The following is an 18726-nucleotide window of genomic DNA, read 5'->3' on the forward strand; positions in this document are numbered from 1 at the left end:
AACAGAGAGAGATCACAAGTAGACGGAGAGGCAGGCAGAGAGAGAGAGAGGGAAGCAGGCTTCTTGCTGAGCAGAGAGCCCGATGTGGGACTCGATCCCAGGACCCTGAGATCATGACCTGAGCCGAAGGCAGCGGCTTAACCCACTGAGCCACCCAGGCGCCCCTCCTTTTACTTTTTAATGACCATTGTAGTCCTGCAGCTTTTGAATTCTTTTCTTAGTATGTAAGTAATCATGAATCTAATAAAATTGGAAACTTAAAAAACATACCCTTATTTATCCGTTCATCAATGGTATTGAACATAGGCCCTTACCCTGCCTCTTCATGAGTCCTCAAGAGAATTCTCAAAGTTGGTACTCAGGAGCTAGGGATGCCATTCTTTCGTGGTTTTTTTGTTGTCGTTTTTGTTTGTTTATTTTGCAGTATCTGTGTTTTGCTTTGTTTTTTAATTTTATTTTTTCAGTGTTCCAGGATTCATTGTTTATGGATGCCATTCTTTCAGGGCAGTGGTGTAGTCAGTTTTGTTTAAGCTTTAGGCTGGACTATGCTATCTACTAGTTTTTTATTAAGAATATGACATAAGACAGAATTAAGACTTAGGTCATGGTATGCTATTTAACACTGCATGCCAGGCATAAGTTGACTATTCTAGTTGATTTATTCTCCTTTACTGTCACCTTGTAATGGAACACATTTAAATAAATCATTTATTTGCCCTAAAAATTTAGAAATTTTCATCTCTAAAATTCAGAAATTTTTCATAAGTTATCTTGGGTCTTAAGTGTACTTTTAACTAATTGGCCCATAATGTCAAGACCATGTACCCTTTTTTTGCAGGCATGGTGATTTGCTGATTTGAACACAAGTTTTTTTCTTGAGATTTTTCCACTCCTTAGTTGTAGTTCCATCTATTTTGTTGAGAGTATTTTTTTTCCTTAACCTTTTTCTGCAAGACAAAAATCACATTTAAAGTTTTTGACTTAACCACTGTCATCTGTAGGAGAAATAGTCTGTATCTCTCTTTGGACACTCCACTGCCTTTTTTGATTTGGCTTTATCTTGCTTCAGTTTTTTTCTCTGTAACTAACCTTAATACAAAGTTGGGGTTCTAAACAGATTTTTTTTTTTGTCGTAAGTATAACAGTACAAAAATATATACATATCCATCTAATTACTTAATGAAGTTCACTCTTAATTTTGTTTACACCAATGAATGTTAAGGAGTTTGGGTAATTACCAGTTAAACTTGAATATAAAATTCCTCCTTCTGATTTTTAAGTGGTTGGACATAATTTGAAACTGTAGATTGGTGAAGATTTAAGAAATGTCCACAATTTTCCTTCAGTAATCAAAAATCATGCTTATTTTCAAATACTTGAGACTTACCAGTTTTTCTTCACATTGAATTGTTTGACTACAGGTATTTGGAATGGAACTCGTTGGCTGCTTATTTTCTAGAAACTGGAATGTAAGAGAGATGGCTCTCAGGCGTCTTTCCCACGATGTTAGTGGGGCTCTGCTATTGGCAAATGGGGAGAGCACTGGAAATTCTGGGAGCAACGGTAGAAGCAGCCCAAGTGCTGGAGCCAGCGGGTCTTCCCAGACCAGTATCTCAGGAGATGTGGTAGAGGCATGCTGCAACGTTTTGTCAATGGTCTGTGCTGACCCTGTCTACAAAGTGTACGTTGCTGCTTTAGTAAGTAGCTTTATTACATAACCAAAGCATTATGGGTGGGTTTTTGTTTTGTTTAGAACTTGTAGATACCACTCTTAAGATCCAGTGAAACTGGGGCACCTGGGTGGCTCAGTGGTTTAAAGCCTCTGCCTTCGGCTCAGGTCATGATCCCAGGGTCCTGGGATCGAGCCCCACATCAGGCTCTCTGCTCCGCGGGGAGCCTGCTTTCTCCTCTCTCTCTCTGCCTGCCTCTCTACCTACTTGTGATCTCTATCTGTCAAGTAAATAAATAAAATCTTTAAAAAAAAAAAAAAAAAAGATCCAGTGAAACTACTTTATCTGATTTAATTTTGGAAAATCCAAATTTTTATTCCATAATCCCAAGAAATTACAGTTTTCTATTTAATCTCTTCATTTGGATTTTACTTGGTGGGTTTTTTTTTTTTGTCTTTTTAAACTTCTTATTTATTTATTTGACAGACAGATCACAAGTAGACAGAGAGGCAGGCAGAGAGAGGAGGAAGCAGGCTCCCTGCCGAGCAGAGAGCCCGATGCGGGGCTCGATCCCAGGACCCCAAGACCATGACCCGAGCCAAAGACAGGCTTTAACCCACTGAGCCACCCAGGCGCCCCTGGATTTTACTTGTTTTAACCTATTCAGGTTTTCTTATATGCTGGTTACTTTTATCCCCTAAAATAGCCATGTCTTGCTGTTCCTATCTTTAAATCTTCCTAATACCTTACACATGATCAAATTTAAAATGCTTTATGGGAGGGGAGGCCTGGGTGGCTCAGTTAACTGAGCCTCTGCCTTTGGCTCAGGTCATGATCTGAGGGTCCTGGGATCAAGTCCCACATCGGGCTCCCTATTCAGCTGGGAGTCTGCTTCTCCTTCTGCCCCCTTCCCCCTGCTCATACACTCTTTCTTTCTCAAATAAATAAAATCTTAAAAAAAAAAATGCTTGGGGCGCCTGGGTGGCTTAGTGGGTTAAGCCTCTGCCTTCAGCTCAGGTCATGATCCCGGGGTCCTGGGATCGATACCCGCATCGGGCTCTCTGCTCGGCAGGGAGCCTGCTTCCTTCTCTCTCTCTGCCTGCCTCTCTGCCTACTTGTGATCTCTGTCTGCCAAATAAATAAATAAATAAATAAATAAATAAATAAAATCTTAAAAAAAATGCTTTATGGGATAGCAAGTGATCATAGTTCCTTTGATTTTTTTTTTTTTTAAATTTGACATTAGACATTAAGGAGAACTGATTAATAAACATTGTTGTATGGAAATTCAGGATCCTTTTCACAGAGGAGGGTTCCATGACATAGATAACTGAGTTGTTTTTCTAGTTGAAGCTGTTAAAAGTTGTCTTTTATGAGTGGGATGGAATGAGGAGGTTGTTTAATTTGTAATTTTGGAGGCTAACTTGACTTTCTCCATTTTGAGTATATATATCTTTAGAACAGGATTTCTCAACCTCAGCACTCTTGACATTGAGCCAGATAATTATTTGTTGGGGGCAAGGGTGCTGTCTAGTGCACTGTATGATGTTTAGCACCATCCCTGGCTTCTACCCACTACATATCAATAGCAAACCTCTCTTCTCCCTCCCATCTCCTTCATGACAGCCAAGAATGTCTCCAGGCATTGCTGAGTGTCCCTGAGGGTCAAAATTGCCCCATTTCATGACGACTGCTTTAGAATAATTCTTACCTAGATCTTTCTTCTTTTAACTAGGCTCCAAGCTCAGGTTTTTTAAAACTCATTAATCTCTCTGCTTCCACTCTGAGTCTTCTTGTAATCCATCCTGTAAGAACTATGCCCAGTGAATCTTCTTTTTGAGAGGTAGTAATATAGCCTGATGGTTATGAACATGAATTTGGAGTTAGAAGTGAGTGATTTCATAACTTACCATCCTAACTGGGGTACTTGAATAATCTGCTAGTTAAACTGGGACTAGCCTAGGCAGTCTGAACATAAGATCAAGATTATAGAGACCTTAATTGAAATTCTGGTTCTTCCGTTTGCTGGCAATGTGACTTTAGGATTCATTAAATTTCAACTTTCTCACATAAAATAATGAAAATATTACCTGTTAGGTTTGAAATGAGATTGTGTAAAACCTCTAGCCATAAAGTGTGGCACATTGTAAGAACACTGACTATATAGTAGCCATCACTATTCCTTAAAGACCACTTTGGTTATTCCCTGGGTTAGAAACCCTGAAAGGGGGGCGCCTGGGTGGCTCAGTGGGTTAAAGCCTCTGCCTTCAACTCAGGTCATGATCCCAGGGTCCTGGGATCGAGCCCCACATTGGGCTCTCTGGGCAGCGGGGAGCCTGCTTCCCCTTCTCTCTCTCTCTGCCTGCCTCTCTGCCTACTTGTGATCTCTGTCAAATAAATAAATAAAATCTTAAAAAAAAAAAAAAAGAAAGAAAGAAACCCTTAGAGGATTAGCAGCATTTCCAAAAGCGTATTCCATGGCAATTTAGCAGGATTATGAAAACTTCCCCTGAAGGAAGAGTTCTCTGTTCAGTTAAAATTGATGAGCAGTGAATTACACAAGTTAGGCGGGTCTTTACACTGCAAGGCTTCTAGGAACCTTCAGTAAAATAATGTACATTAGGAATTTATAAGAGCAAGAAGTAGAATGCATTATTTCCCAAACTATCTTACCATGGTCTGGTTTTTTCATGTAGAATATCCAGGGACCAGCAACTATAAAGACCAATGTTCTTGGCCCAACTTTTTACCTCTTTTTCTTACTGTTTTCCAACACAAACCTTCAGGCATACTTGACTGTTCAAAGTACTGCCTTACTGTCTGGTTGTTTCTTCCTAAGTTCAGATGGTTTCCCATCTAGTTTGTGAACTGTGGAGGGAAAGGACTCTGAGAATCAGACTATACTCCTGATTCCTCTATAATTACTTAGTGTGCCATGCACAGTGGAAGCAGAAATGGCTCCATCCTTTAAAGCTCTCCATTCTCCTTCTCCCTTCCCTTTGTCCTTCCTGTTTTCCCCTCCCTTCCCTTGCCATATACAATTCTTAGCTGAACCATTTGAGAGTTATTTGTGGGCATCACGACATGACATTTTAGCTCGGATATTTTAGCTGGTAGCTTTTAAGAAAAAATACATTCTTCTGTATAACCACAATGCAATCAGCAGACTCGGGATATTTAGCATTAATAACAATATTATTATGTACTTATGAAGTCCATATTCAGATATCCCGTTGTTGCAACAGTCTCCTTTATAGCCAAGCCACAGACTTTACTCAGTTTTTACCAGTTTTTCCATTACTGTCTTTTTTGTTCCAGGATCTAGTCCAGAAACTCACATTGCATTTAGTTAACTGTACTCCCTTAATCTCTTCCCATCTGTGACATTTCCGTAGTCTTTCCTTGTCTTGGATACATCTTGACATTTTTGAAGTGTGCTGGCCACTTATTTTGAAGAATGTCCCTCGTTTTGGGTTTATCTGGTATTTTCTCATGATTTGATAGAGTTTATGCATTTTCATAAGAATATGAGAGGTTGGGGTGCCTGGTTGGCTCTGTTGGTTAAGCATCTGCCTTTGGCTCAGGTCAAGATCCCAGGGTGCTGGGATGGAGCCCCACATCGGGCTTTCTGCTCAGCGGGGAACCTGCCTCTCTCCTTCTCCCTCTGCCTGCCGCTCACCCTGCTTGTGTTCTCTGTCAAATAAATAAAATCTTCAAAAAAAAAAAGGAATATGAGAGGTGATGTGCCATTCTTAGTGCACTGTATCAAAGGATATATAATGTTGATCTGTCTTATTATTGGTAATGCTGTCTTTCATCATTTGGTTAAGGAGATGTTTATTGGGTTTCTTGCTATAAAATTACTATTAATAAATGTCTTAGGGGAGATACTTTGAGGCTGCAAATATCCTCTATTTCTCTTAAGAATTTTGCCCACTGGTTTTAGCATTTGTCAGTGGATCTTGCCTATAGCAGTTATTATTATGGTGTTCTAACGGTGATTTTCTATTTCCCTTATTCCTTCTATATTAATTAATTAGAATTCTTCTATCAAGAGGAACAAACTGTCTCTTCTCCCCCCATTTATGTATTTATTCAGTTTTTAAATTTATACCAATATAAACTGATGGGTATTTATTTTATCTGTGGATTATAATCCAGTACTATCATCATTTAATTTGTTGCTTATATTATTTGAGCTTTGGCCATGAGAAGCTCTTTTTAAACTTACTTTAAAATTCATTCTTCAAAAATTGCAGAAATAGTTCAAGAGTTTCCTTATACCCCACTGTTTATTCATATATGTATATATATATGTGTGTGTGTGTGTGTGTGTATGTATATATATATCATGGATTATTTATATATAAATATATCATGGATTATTTATGGATTACAATCCTTTCCTATCATAATTTATTTTATTAAATGGTCTCAGATTATGCGAGGGTCTCTGATGCTTTTCAAATGCAGTTAAACTGACCTTCGGTTTTTTCTTCCCAGAAAACGTTGAGAGCCATGCTAGTATATACTCCTTGCCATAGTTTGGCAGAAAGAATCAAACTGCAGAGACTTCTCCGGCCAGTTGTAGACACCATCCTAGTCAAGTGTGCAGATGCCAATAGGTAAGGCCCTATTGATGAACTGCTTCAAACCCTCTTATATTAAAAGCCTAGCAACAAGCCTCACACCTGGTGAGTATTTGATACATGTTTATTAAATGAGGCTTTGAATATTGTTTTCTAATATGAGATTTGAAGTTAAAATTTAACACTTAAAGCTGTTGAACACTAGGGAGAAGGACTAGTGACAAGTAAAAACCAGGCTAACAAACTGCATGGATAACCATTTTACTGTGTTGTGATTGATTTTATCTTAAAGTAATATTCTTAATCTCAAGTCCAGTTGAAAGAACAGTAGGTGTTATATACATAATCTTACTTTAGAGAGTGAGTTACACAGGATAGGAACCAATAAAATCATTGCATCTGCTTAAAAAACCAAACAGTTCCATATTTGCTGTGTTTTGGAATTTTACTCTATGACAGTTTATGCTAAAAAAAAAAAAAAGAACCACACAGCAACAAATTCCATTTGGTTCTGCAATATCCTTAAAAACTGGTGAGCAACAAGAGTAATGCTAATTGGAGAGGTAAGGATAGTTAGGTAGAGAAATGAGTCATGATCATGGTAAAAACTAAGCTCTAACTGTGCTTTTATGAGACCAGTGGTTCGCCCTCTGCTCCATTAATGAGCATAGCTAGCGCTGAAGGTCGTTGGGCATTCTCACCTCTTTACAGTCCTGCCCATCTTGTGGGAGGAAGCACTGGATCTCCCATGTGCCTCTGCCATGACCCATTTGAAGCTCGCTCAGCCCAACTTTTGTGTTCTTTCCTAAGTCACATGATGTAGTTTTAGGTTTATAGCTGGTCTCAAAAACTAGGTGCTTAGATTTGACTTCTCATTTCATGAAGTCTGTGCTTTGCCTCCATTGTTTTCTCCACACAAGCCTATGAACTGAAAGTATTAGAGATTGTCTTGTTGCTTAGAGAGAATACTATAATACATGAACAACATTAGGCAGATTAATAAATAATTTGCAAAATGCATAGAAAAATTACTGTTTTTCAGAATCAGAGTATGTATTTTTCTGAGAACTTCATTGCTTTTGTGGCATTTGTTGTGTTGTGTGCTTTCCCAAATACTAAAATTAGGTTGTTTACTTGGTCTCTTCAGTGACAGAACATTATAAAAAAAAATACAGTAAAAAGATTTTAAGGTATTTGGAACTCACTCAGGCTATGTAAGAGAAATAAAGTTTTGGATGGGAAGGTTTTGTTTTTAATGCAAAAGATTCTTACTGAAAATTCAGAAATCAAAACAAGTATTTTTTATTTTAATGAAATAACCAAAATACGCTTTTTATCTGGTTTGCTATTTAAATCAGTACTTGGTCTTCAAGAGCCACTAGTAAAAGTTCTGTGCTTAACACAAATGAGGTAATGAAATTAAACTTAAGTAATGAATATTATTATTTGTAGGAATATTATTGTGATTTTAGTGGTGGAAAAGCAAACACACGTGGAAGCTTTTTTCCCCACCTTTTCACATAGCATTACATTACTTTTGTCCTTTTAATGTGCATTTTATCTAAGATCCAAGTCTGATGTTGCCTCTTTCATTTGTAGTCGTACAAGTCAGCTGTCTATATCAACACTGTTGGAATTATGCAAAGGCCAAGCAGGAGAGTTGGCAGTTGGCAGAGAAATACTTAAAGCTGGTAATAACTTTTTACTTAATAATAATATAGCAGATCTTACCATTTTCCTTCGCCGACTGTCTAATCATGTAATCTCTGATAGGGCAGTTGTATACAGGATTTTGGAGTGTGTAAATTGATTGAGTCAGCTAACATTAGAAATATGAATTAATCTAAGAAATTCTTTCTTTTTTAAATGATTTATTTATCCGAGAGAGCACAGAGGGAGGGGCAGAGGGAGAGTGAGCAGACTCCTTGCTGAGTGCAGAGCCAGACTTGGGGCTCAATCCTAGGACCCTGAGATGATAACCTGAATCAAACTCAAGAGTCAGCCATTTAAGCAACTGAGTTACCCAGGGAACCCCTAAGAAATTCTTAAAATGAATATAATTAGAGTATTGTTCTTGACATTGTGCTATTTTGACCATGTTTTGTTTTAGATTTTAATATCCCTGCTTTTCAATTATTTTTGCTTTCCTTTTCACAGGATCCATTGGTATTGGTGGTGTTGATTATGTCTTAAGTTGTATTCTTGGAAACCAAACTGAATCAAACAACTGGCAAGAACTTCTGGGCCGCCTTTGTCTTATAGACAGACTGCTCTTGGAATTTCCTGCTGAATTTTACCCTCATATTGTCAGTACTGATGTTTCACAAGCTGAGCCTGTTGATGTCAGGTAATTTTTCTTCTGCAAATATATTACTTTGTTCTTCTTTCTACTCATCCCCACCCCCCTAAGGATACATTTTAGATTCATTAAAGACTCAGAAGCTACAGAACGTATATATAGGTTACTAATACCTTAATCTTTGATTGATTAAAAAATCCTCAAGTCTAGGCTATTTAATTAAATTTTAATAGATTCTTTGTTCTGAAATTACTTTTTTTCAGTGTATAAGCTTTAAATTAGTACCTTTCTTATTTGCATATAGTTTGCAGTAATTTTGACTTGTCTAGTAATTGAATTTTTTTTTTCTTTCAGGTATAAAAAGCTGCTGTCCCTCTTAACCTTTGCTTTGCAGTCCATTGATAATTCCCACTCAATGGTTGGTAAACTCTCCCGAAGGATATATCTGAGTTCCGCAAGAATGGTTACTACAGTCCCCCACATATTTTCAAAACTATTAGAAATGCTGAATGTTTCCAGTTCCACTCATTTTACCAGGATGCGTCGTCGTTTGATGGCTATTGCAGATGAGGTGGAAATTGCTGAGGCCATCCAGCTAGGCGTAGGAGACACTTTGGAGGGTCGACATGACAGCTTTTTACAGGCGGCTGTCCCAACCAGTTACCCAGAAACCACAGAGAACAGCTCCCTTGAGCGCACAGACCATTTAGAGAAAACTGGAAAAGGACTATGTGCTACAAAACTGAGTGCCACTTCAGAGGACATTACTCACAGACTGGGCAGCATTTCAGTAGGACTTCTCAGTTCTACAACAATGGAGCAACCAAAGCCAATGGTTCAAACAAAAGGCAGACCCCACAGTCAGTGTTTGAACACCTCTCCTTTATCTCATCATTCCCCATTAATGTTTCCACCCTTGTCAACTCCTCCTTCATCTGCCCCCTCTGCACCAACTGGCACTGGAACGGATATCTCTAAGCATAGACCTCAGGGGTTCATTCCCTGCAAAATACCTTCCGCATCTCCTCAAACACAGCGCAAATTTTCTCTACAGTTCCAGAGAAACTGTTCGGAAAACAGAGACTCAGATAAATCTTCCCCCATCTTTACTCAGTCCAGACCCCTGCCCTCTAGTAACATACACAGGCCAAAGCCATCTCGACCTTCCCCAGGTAATACAAGTAAACAGGGAGAGGCCTCAAAGAATAGCATGACACTTGATTTGAACAGTACTGCCAAATGTGATGACAGCTTTGGCAGCAGCAATAGCAATAATGCTGTCATACCCAGTGATGAGACAGTGTTCACCCCAGTAGAAGAGAAATGCAGATTAGATGTCAATACAGAGCTCAACTCCAGTATTGAGGACCTTCTTGAAGCATCTATGCCTTCAAGTGATACAACAGTAACTTTTAAGTCAGAAGTTGCTGTGCTCTCCCCTGAAAAGGATGAAAATGATGATACCTACAAAGATGACGTGAATCATAATCAGAAATGCAAAGAAAAGATGGAAGCTGAAGAAGAAGAAGCTTTAGCAATTGCCATGGCAATGTCAGCGTCTCAGGATGCCCTCCCCATAGTTCCTCAACTACAAGTTGAAAATGGAGAAGATATCATCATTATTCAACAGGATGTAAGTATAGTCTTGAAGTGATTAGGGAGTTTCCTTGCACCAAGCTAAAAGAAACCTAACTCAGAAATGATGCTTTTCACATGAGTTAATTGTGAGAAGCAGTTTTTCACATAAAGTTATACAACAGTTTTTTTGTTGTTGCTTGACCACAAACACTACTTGCCTATTTCAAAGGCATTTCTGTAATGGTGATCCCTTCTGCATTTGACATCAGTCCCCAACACTGTCCCTACAGAGGTCAACTTTATAGGTGGTCTGAGAAGCCAGACCAAGCAAGAATAGTATTTTGCCGGGCTAATTTCACAAACTCTTGCTCTTTTAACCTAACAGTAAAAAGATTGCTTTCATTTAATATGTAGACACCAGAAACTCTCCCAGGACATACCAAAGCAAAACAGCCTTACAGAGAAGACACTGAATGGCTGAAAGGTCAGCAGATAGGCCTTGGAGCATTTTCTTCCTGTTACCAGGCTCAAGATGTGGGAACTGGAACATTAATGGCTGTTAAACAGGTAAATACCTAGTGAGCACATAAATGACTTAAATTATAAAAATGAAGCATGAGCAAATAAGAAAAATAAAGGATATGTTCCTGTGTGTATATGCTTTAGTTCTTTTTCAGAAACCTAAATTTCAAAGTAAATACTGCCAAAGCACCAAAAGCATCATGAATTCTAATGGAAAGCTGAAGCATGATTTATTTTAATGAGCTGCAGAAATGTCCCGATAGTCTTCTTTCTTTCTTTTTAAAATTTCATATATTTATTTGGGAGCGGGGGAGGCATGAGTTGGGGGAGGGACAGAGGCAGAGGGAGAAGGAGAAGCAGCCTCCTCCCCTGATGAGCAAGGAGCCCGACAGGGGACCGATCCCAGGACCCTGAAATCATGACCCAAGCCGAAGGCAAATGCTCAACCAACTGAGCCACCCAGGTGCTCCTGAAAGTATAGTCTTAAAGCATGATTATTTAAAATGCAGCACCACAATGGGCCTCATAGAGGTTGTTTTTGGTTGTGCCTTTTTTTTTTTTTAAAGATTATTTATTTGACAGAGAGACAAGATCACAATTAGGCAGAGAAGCAGGCAGAGGGGGAGGGGGAAGCAGGCTCCCTGCTGAGCAGAGAGCCCAATGCAGGGCTCAATCCCAGGACCCTGGGATCATGATCTGAGCTGAAGGTGGAGGCTTAACCCACTGAGCCACCCAGGGCCCCTGGTTGTGCTTTTTATAAACAAGAGTTATGATTTCATACTCCTTTTATCCATGTAACCTGTGCAGCAGCATCTTGGGATCTCTAGTTTACTTTTTATGAACATCCTGATCAAAATAAGAAAATTAAAATAAAGCTTTCATTTTTAAATCATGTTGGTTCTTCTATGAATAGGCTTTTCTTATTCCATCTTTGGACAGTTTGGGAGGACTGGCTACATCCCAGTTTTTTCCCTTTTTCTGATATTTCATTGCTTCTTAAGCTAGACTCTATTTTCTTTCTAATTTGATTTTTTTTATGGATATCTACATTGTATCCATAAGCATAAATGCTAACTCCTGTTAATCTATAACTGATTTGAAATTGTCCACTTTAGATCAGATTGTTAATGAAGTTTGTAAATAGAAATTCGTCAGAATTCAAAACTTTATAAACATGGTTATTGAAACAGGTGACATATGTCAGAAATACATCTTCTGAGCAAGAGGAAGTAGTGGAAGCATTAAGAGAAGAGATCAGAATGATGAGCCATTTGAATCATCCCAACATCATTAGAATGTTGGGAGCCACGTGTGAGAAAAGCAATTATAATCTCTTCATCGAATGGATGGCAGGTATGTTCCTGTTTTAAATTGCTAGTAATAGTACATGAATTTAACTTTCTGGCTAATACTAAATTTGAGAAAAACAGCTTAATAAACACTTACTTTTACTAAGTAGTTGCTTTTCTAAAAGCAAATCACAAAAAAATTAAAAAAAAAATAAAAAAAATAAAAGCAAATCACCCCTAATATAATATGAACCGGAAATACTTTGTTTTGTCTTACACTGATTGATTGGTGGGCAGCAAAACAAAGTGTACTGAGTAATAGTACAAAGCTCTCAAAGAGGGAGGGGAACCAAGAGGATTGGGTTGCCCATTTTGTCTTACATTTGAATATAAATAAGATACTCATTGTCTCTACCTTTCAGACTTTTTCAATGTTCCTTTTTAAATGATTGTGTAGCACTGTTTTACAGGAATAATTTTTTTAAGACCTGCTTATGTGTAAGAGCCATATTTTTCCAGATAGCCATCATCAGTTGGACAGATTTGAGATGTTTTAATGTGACAATATAAAAATGAAATTAAGATATAACTTGGAAAAATTATTGTAGGCAAACTAGTACTTAAGCATAAAGTTGAACCTTGTCATCTACTTGAACAAATAAAAACTGAATTTTATGTGGTATCATACCGTACATACAGTAGAACAAGTAACTTGGGATATAATGAATGAACAAATGCTTGGTTTAACGTCTTAGATTTTTTTGCATCTGAAGGAGTGTATTTCTGTTTACATATCTGTTCTTTGGTATGTTCTCTGATGTTGGTCGTAGCTGTGTAGATTGTTGTTTTTAGGTTGACTATTATAAATACTTCTCAGTGTGAGGTTTATTGAGCTTGTGACCTGTCCCAGGTCAGAGCTAGTAAATAGTAGAGTATGAAGCTTCTTGCTGGCTCTTCTGGCTCCTCTCTACCTTCTGCAAAATAACATGTTAGCACTCTTTACTTAAGTCTTACTAAGAAAGGTATTTTGTATATCTTGGTCAAAAAGAGAGGTGAATGATACATTGCAGAAATAGTTCCATCCAAAATTGTTAAGTTTCAAAGCTTTCTGAAATCTTGACCTTCCAAAAAACTAGGTCATGAAAGTTGGATGAAAATGTCTAATTGATAGGTTTTGAGATCCCTGGAATATATTAGTTTTAAAATCCGTTTCACTTCTGGTGCAGAGTATAAATTTAATATTTCAAATTGAACATGAGCTCTGGAACAAGCATATGTAACCAAAGTGTAATAAAACTGTTTTAATTTTGGCTTGAGTTTATGATAATTATTATGTTTGTCTTATAGGGGGATCTGTGGCTCATTTGCTCAGTAAATACGGAGCCTTCAAGGAATCAGTAGTTATTAACTATACTGAACAGTTACTTCGTGGCCTTTCATATCTCCATGAAAACCAGATCATTCATAGAGATGTCAAAGGTAGGTATTCTTTTAATTACTACCTACTACCAATAAATAGAAAGCAAATGTAGTTTTATAACTTGGACCTTTGTTGATAGTTTCTAACTTGAAACTATGGGGTTCAAATTAGAAACTTGGGGTTGTTTCTCCTGAGTAACTCTAATCACTAGAATTAATAGAAGTGAAAGGAACCTGTGGAGTCATGTAATCTGCCTTCCTTGGAGGGACTGATTTTTCCAGTCCTACTGCTAATTGATGGCAAATCAGGTATAAAAATCGGGTCTCTGATTTCCTATCTTGGTCTCATGACCTCCCGCCTCCCCAAAAGTTCCTATTTCTGGCTTTATTTAGAATAATTGGGATGTCATGTACTTTTTTTGAGAAAAATCCTTTCAAATCTTTTGCAGTTCATCTTATTAAGAACAACGTTGGCTTTCTGACATGAATGTCTGTGGCTAGTATTTGACATAACATATTCAAGTAATTTTATAACATTAATTTTTTATGTTAGAATTGTGAAATTCCTGTGTGTATATATATATCCTGTATATATATTCCTATATATATTTTTGGTCTAGTGAGTGTGTTTCAGTAGGACTTTGTCTTAAAATGGAAACTACACTAAAAATTTAACTTCGAGGGAAGATTTTTTTTTTTTTAATTTTTTTTTAAAAGATTTTATTTATTTACTTGTCAGAGAGAGAGAGAGAGAGAGCACAGGCAGACAGAGTGGCAGGCACAGGCAGAGGGAGAAGCTGGCTCCCCACAGAACAAGGAGCCCGATGTGGGACTCGATCCCAGGATGCTGGGATCATGACCTGAGCCGAAGGCAGCGGCTCAACCAACTGAGCCACCCAGGCGTCCCTCAAGGGAAGATTTCTGATGGGAATCATTATATTAAAGGTTTTCAGCACTTAGTAACATTTTATTAAATGTCTGCCTTTATTTCCTTCTGCCTCATTACTTTGATCTTCCCTCTGAGGATTTGGATTTTATTTATTTTGCACTGTTGTTACCTCTGTGCCTTTAGCAAGAATGAAATGAATTCAGAGGGGAGATTTTTCTGAACCCTTCCATGTCCACTTCTTTTGTTACGGTCCTATTTTGTTAGTATCTTATTGAGTTTCTCATCTGTTCTTTTGTTTTGACAGGTGCCAATTTGCTAATTGACAGCACAGGTCAGAGACTGAGAATTGCAGATTTCGGAGCTGCAGCCAGGTTGGCATCAAAAGGAACTGGTGCAGGAGAGTTTCAGGGACAGTTATTGGGGACAATTGCATTTATGGCACCTGAGGTGAGAAGCAGCTTTGAGTGTGATGAAAGAAAATACCTGGAGTTCTAGATGACAGAATTAGAGCAAATTAGTTTGCAGTGTTATTCAGTATATGCTTACAAATTAGAAGCGCATGGCTCTAAAAATAAGGTTTTAATTATATCCTTGATTTCAGAACCCTTAATCCCTGCCTTTCCATCTTTGTCTTGACAAAATTTCAAAAGGCAGGTTTTAATAGTTTGTTTATAAGACTATTTCTAACAAAGAATTTTGGGGTGATTTGTACTACTGTTTTGTAGTACACCCAAAGCACACATAATTAGGAATCTCAACAGTTGGTCTCTCCCTGTTCCAAAGGGAGGTGAGCACAGAGAAGCCTGTCTTAGTAGCAGTGGAAGAAATGTAACTAAGCACTGCTGTTCTGAATCAGGCTTCATCTGTTGTGTTCCGAACTCTTCGTGTTTACATGTAGTGATCACTTACTTGTCCTCTGGCCGCTTGGTTTACTTAAGTGCACTGGGGGTGCTTGGAAATTCTGTGATATGTCTCTTTCTTCCATTATCTCAGAATTCTCCAAAATTCTTTTGTGCCACATAGAAGATTAATAAGTTTATTGATGAAATAAATGAGACATCAGGGTAGTCCATGGAGTTACCATTGTTTTGATCTGAAATAAAAAAAACTAGGATCTATAACTACAGAACATCTTTCTCTTTTTTTAATGAGTCATATTTCCAAATTAACTCTCCATTTTAGGTACTAAGAGGTCAGCAGTATGGTAGGAGCTGTGACGTATGGAGTGTTGGCTGTGCCATTATAGAAATGGCTTGTGCTAAACCACCTTGGAATGCAGAAAAACACTCCAATCATCTTGCTTTGATATTTAAGGTAACTGTGATATAAAAATTACTCCTTTCTGCTAAAATTGGCAGGAGGCAGATTTTCATGGATTCTCCTTAACTCTCAATCTCAGGTGAAAGCATATCCTCTTTGAAATAAATATGCATGTGTACATCTCCAGGAAGTTATATGGTGTGGTGAATATGGGCAGCAAATATAGTCAGTCCTCATTTTTCACAATAGTAAGGCTCTATAAAGTCACTTGGAACAATGAGTTAGCAAATGATAAATCATTGTTCCTAGGTGAAATACATAAATGGATGTATCCAACTTTCAAAGGTAAGAACATAGAGCTTTTTATGTACACAATCTGCCAATTTTTAAAATCAGATTTACTCTTTGGTGTATTTAAAAAAATTACACCTGAATCAGGTACCAAATCCTATCTGTTCTATCTTTCTGACAACGCTCAAATCCATTCTGTCCATTTCCAGCAAAGAAGAGTATCAGTTGAGATTTTTAGCTTTTGATCCAGACATTTACTAGTTAAAAGCTTGGGCTCTGACATATGCTAGTTAAAAGCTTGGGCTCTGACAGGGGATGGGGTAACTGGGTGATGGACATTGCGAAGGGTATGTATACATTGTCATGAACACTGGGTACTATATAAGACTGATGAATCACAGACATGTACCCCTGTAACAAATAATACGTTCTGTGTTAATTGAATTTAAGTTAAAAAAAGCAGCTTGGGCTCTGGAGTGTTACAGACATGGTTTCAGACCACGGTCTAGCCTTTAATAGCCCTGTCACTAGGGGAATGACTAACTCAATCTACCCTGTTTTTTTGGTTGTAAAATGGGTGTAATGACAGCACCTACTTCATAGGATTATCTCTGGGCCTGAGTAAAGCGAAGTCTACTGCATTGGCACCCCAGCACCTCCCAGCTGCCATAACTGCCTCTGGTCCTTCCCATACTTAGAGACCTTCCTCCTTTGGTGCAGCTGTGTGTCTGATGTACAAAATGGGCAGGTGTGGTCTTTCTCACTTTGAATAGCTCTCTGTGCTGCATAATAGAAAATGTAGGAAAGCATATAGTATAAATACTTTACCTACCTGTCTAACCATTTTGATGCTCTCAGCCGTGTTCATTTGAGACAATAAGGGAAATGCATAGATCTATCTGCTCAGGATGTATTTGGTCAAATTCTAAAAATCCTAAAATTTGAAGGTTCTTAGAGGAAGCCTCCCATCCGGCTGGTGAGTTTTCCCATAAACTCTGTCAGAAGAAAGTCCACACACTTCAGCTTCCGTACTGTGTACAAGATCCATGTGTACTACAGAGTTCCGACATGCAAGGTGTTAACACACTGGTGGTTTTTCTTACAGATTGCAAGTGCAACTACTGCTCCATCGATCCCTTCACATTTGTCTCCTGGTTTACGAGATGTGGCTCTTCGGTGTTTAGAACTTCAACCTCAGGACAGACCTCCGTCAAGAGAGCTACTGAAGCATCCAGTCTTCCGTACTACTTGGTAGCCAATTACAGACTCTGATGGAGACAGGATGCTCAACAAGGCAAAACTATTGTGGGGAACCACGCTGATAATCTGCTGGCCTTCATGCCACTGAACAGCTATGAACAGGACCAGTGGGGAACCCTTACCTAAGTATGTGATTGACAAATCATGATCTGTACCTAAGCTTAGTATGCAAAAGCCCACAATTTGTGCAGAAACTGTAAACCGTGCCTTTCAAAGAACTGGCCATAGGTAAACAGGAAAGCAGTGAAGTTTGCATGACTAACAGAAGCGTATTTTGGGTTTTTTTTGGAGCACTTTTTCAGCAATATTAGCAGCTGAGGGGCTCAGGATCTATTTTAATGTTTGAATTATTCTTCCATTTCATATCGTGATCACAAGCAGGGGGTTCTGCAATTCCGTTCAGTTTTTTTTTTGTCACTGGCTCCCAATCAGTATCTGCCTCTTTTAGGTCAGAATATGCTATAAGTAGCAGTAAATATATTTTTAAAAGTTGATAACTTCTTTATGAACCACAGTTGACCTTTATTTTTTAAATGCCTGGGCAGTTGTGGTTCACTGTGCATTTTACTGTTGGCCCATTCATTTCGTTTTTGGAAATCATGGTTCTGTATTTTCATTTCACCTTCACTTTTGTTTAATATTCAGGGAAAGGTGATTTTTTCAAACCAGAAAAAAAAAAAAAATAGAACTAGGTGTGAACTAGAGTTTATTAAGTATCTTGCTATTGCAAGAGGGTTTTTTTTAATACGGATTTAATTTTATTTGTTTTTAAAATTGGAATATAATAAAATACTACCTTCACTGAGTCAGTCACTGCTTTTTTCATGCAGGTTAAATATAAATTAAGTGAAAATCAACTATTCTCTGTGATGCAGCTCAAAACCAAGATCAAGATGACCTTGAAATTTGATTTTTTTAATGTATTGGTTTCTTTTATAGGAAACATCACACCTTTGAAGTCTTACTTTGTATGTAACAATCCATCATTCATCATCCATCACCACTAATAATATTAAACTGCTATTTTCCTTCTACCATGCATTATCTCTTTACAGTAGGCCTGGCTGATAATTAAAGAAATTAACTAATAACTACCAATGAGTAATAGTGTTTTTACAAAATAAATTTTCTTGGAACTCTGAAAACATGTTCAGAAAGAAAAGTGAAACTGAATTTGACTTACACCCTAATTCTTGGATTTTGCTCAATTATCTAATGGTTTTCATCAGAGTTGAATTCAGATGCATGGAATCCTGAAGGAAAATGGCAGCTCTTTTATCCTTTTTTTGCGACTCTTTAAATATTTAATACAACTTTTTGAGATGAGAAGTTTTAACTCTTCAGAAGCCAGTTGAATTATTGCAGAGTGAAACAGAATTGGTTATTCTCAAAGACTCAGGATAAACTAAATAAGCTATACAGAGTACATTTTAAATGTACATCACAAATTGGAAGTAAAATAAGTTACAAGATAAGTTTACAGAGATATATTGCATATAATTTTTAAAAGGCAGGTTTTTTTTGGTGTTTTTTGGTTTGTTTTTTTTTTTTTTTTTTTTTTTTTTTGTTTTTTTTTTTTTTTTAACGTGAATGTGTCTCTTAGTGAAATTTTACATTCCTTTGTTTTTGGAAGATTGGCAATATTTGAAGAGTTAAAAAT

General features: G+C 37.6%; 1 protein-coding gene across 2 annotated transcripts in view; it reads left to right on the plus strand.

The window, feature by feature from the left end:
• Positions 1–17749, plus strand: part of LOC111156879 (mitogen-activated protein kinase kinase kinase 1) — a 79232-nt gene extending 61483 nt beyond the window's left edge. For both annotated transcript variants that reach the window (XM_022518007.1, XM_022518008.1), the window contains exons 10-20: positions 1422–1697; positions 6174–6295; positions 7859–7950; positions 8417–8606; positions 8913–10191; positions 10551–10703; positions 11849–12011; positions 13295–13426; positions 14560–14702; positions 15438–15569; positions 16912–17749. In XM_022518007.1, coding sequence (XP_022373715.1) covers positions 1422–1697; positions 6174–6295; positions 7859–7950; positions 8417–8606; positions 8913–10191; positions 10551–10703; positions 11849–12011; positions 13295–13426; positions 14560–14702; positions 15438–15569; positions 16912–17061 — 2832 coding nt within the window. In that variant the 3' untranslated portion in view covers positions 17062–17749. The remainder of the gene's footprint in view (positions 1–1421; positions 1698–6173; positions 6296–7858; positions 7951–8416; positions 8607–8912; positions 10192–10550; positions 10704–11848; positions 12012–13294; positions 13427–14559; positions 14703–15437; positions 15570–16911) is intronic.
• The last annotated feature ends 977 nt before the right edge of the window (positions 17750–18726 follow it).

Source organism: Enhydra lutris, unplaced genomic scaffold (genome assembly GCF_002288905.1).
Source record: "Enhydra lutris kenyoni isolate GAN:26980312 unplaced genomic scaffold, ASM228890v2 scaffoldscaffold50, whole genome shotgun sequence".
Classification (NCBI taxonomy): domain Eukaryota; kingdom Metazoa; phylum Chordata; class Mammalia; order Carnivora; family Mustelidae; genus Enhydra; species Enhydra lutris.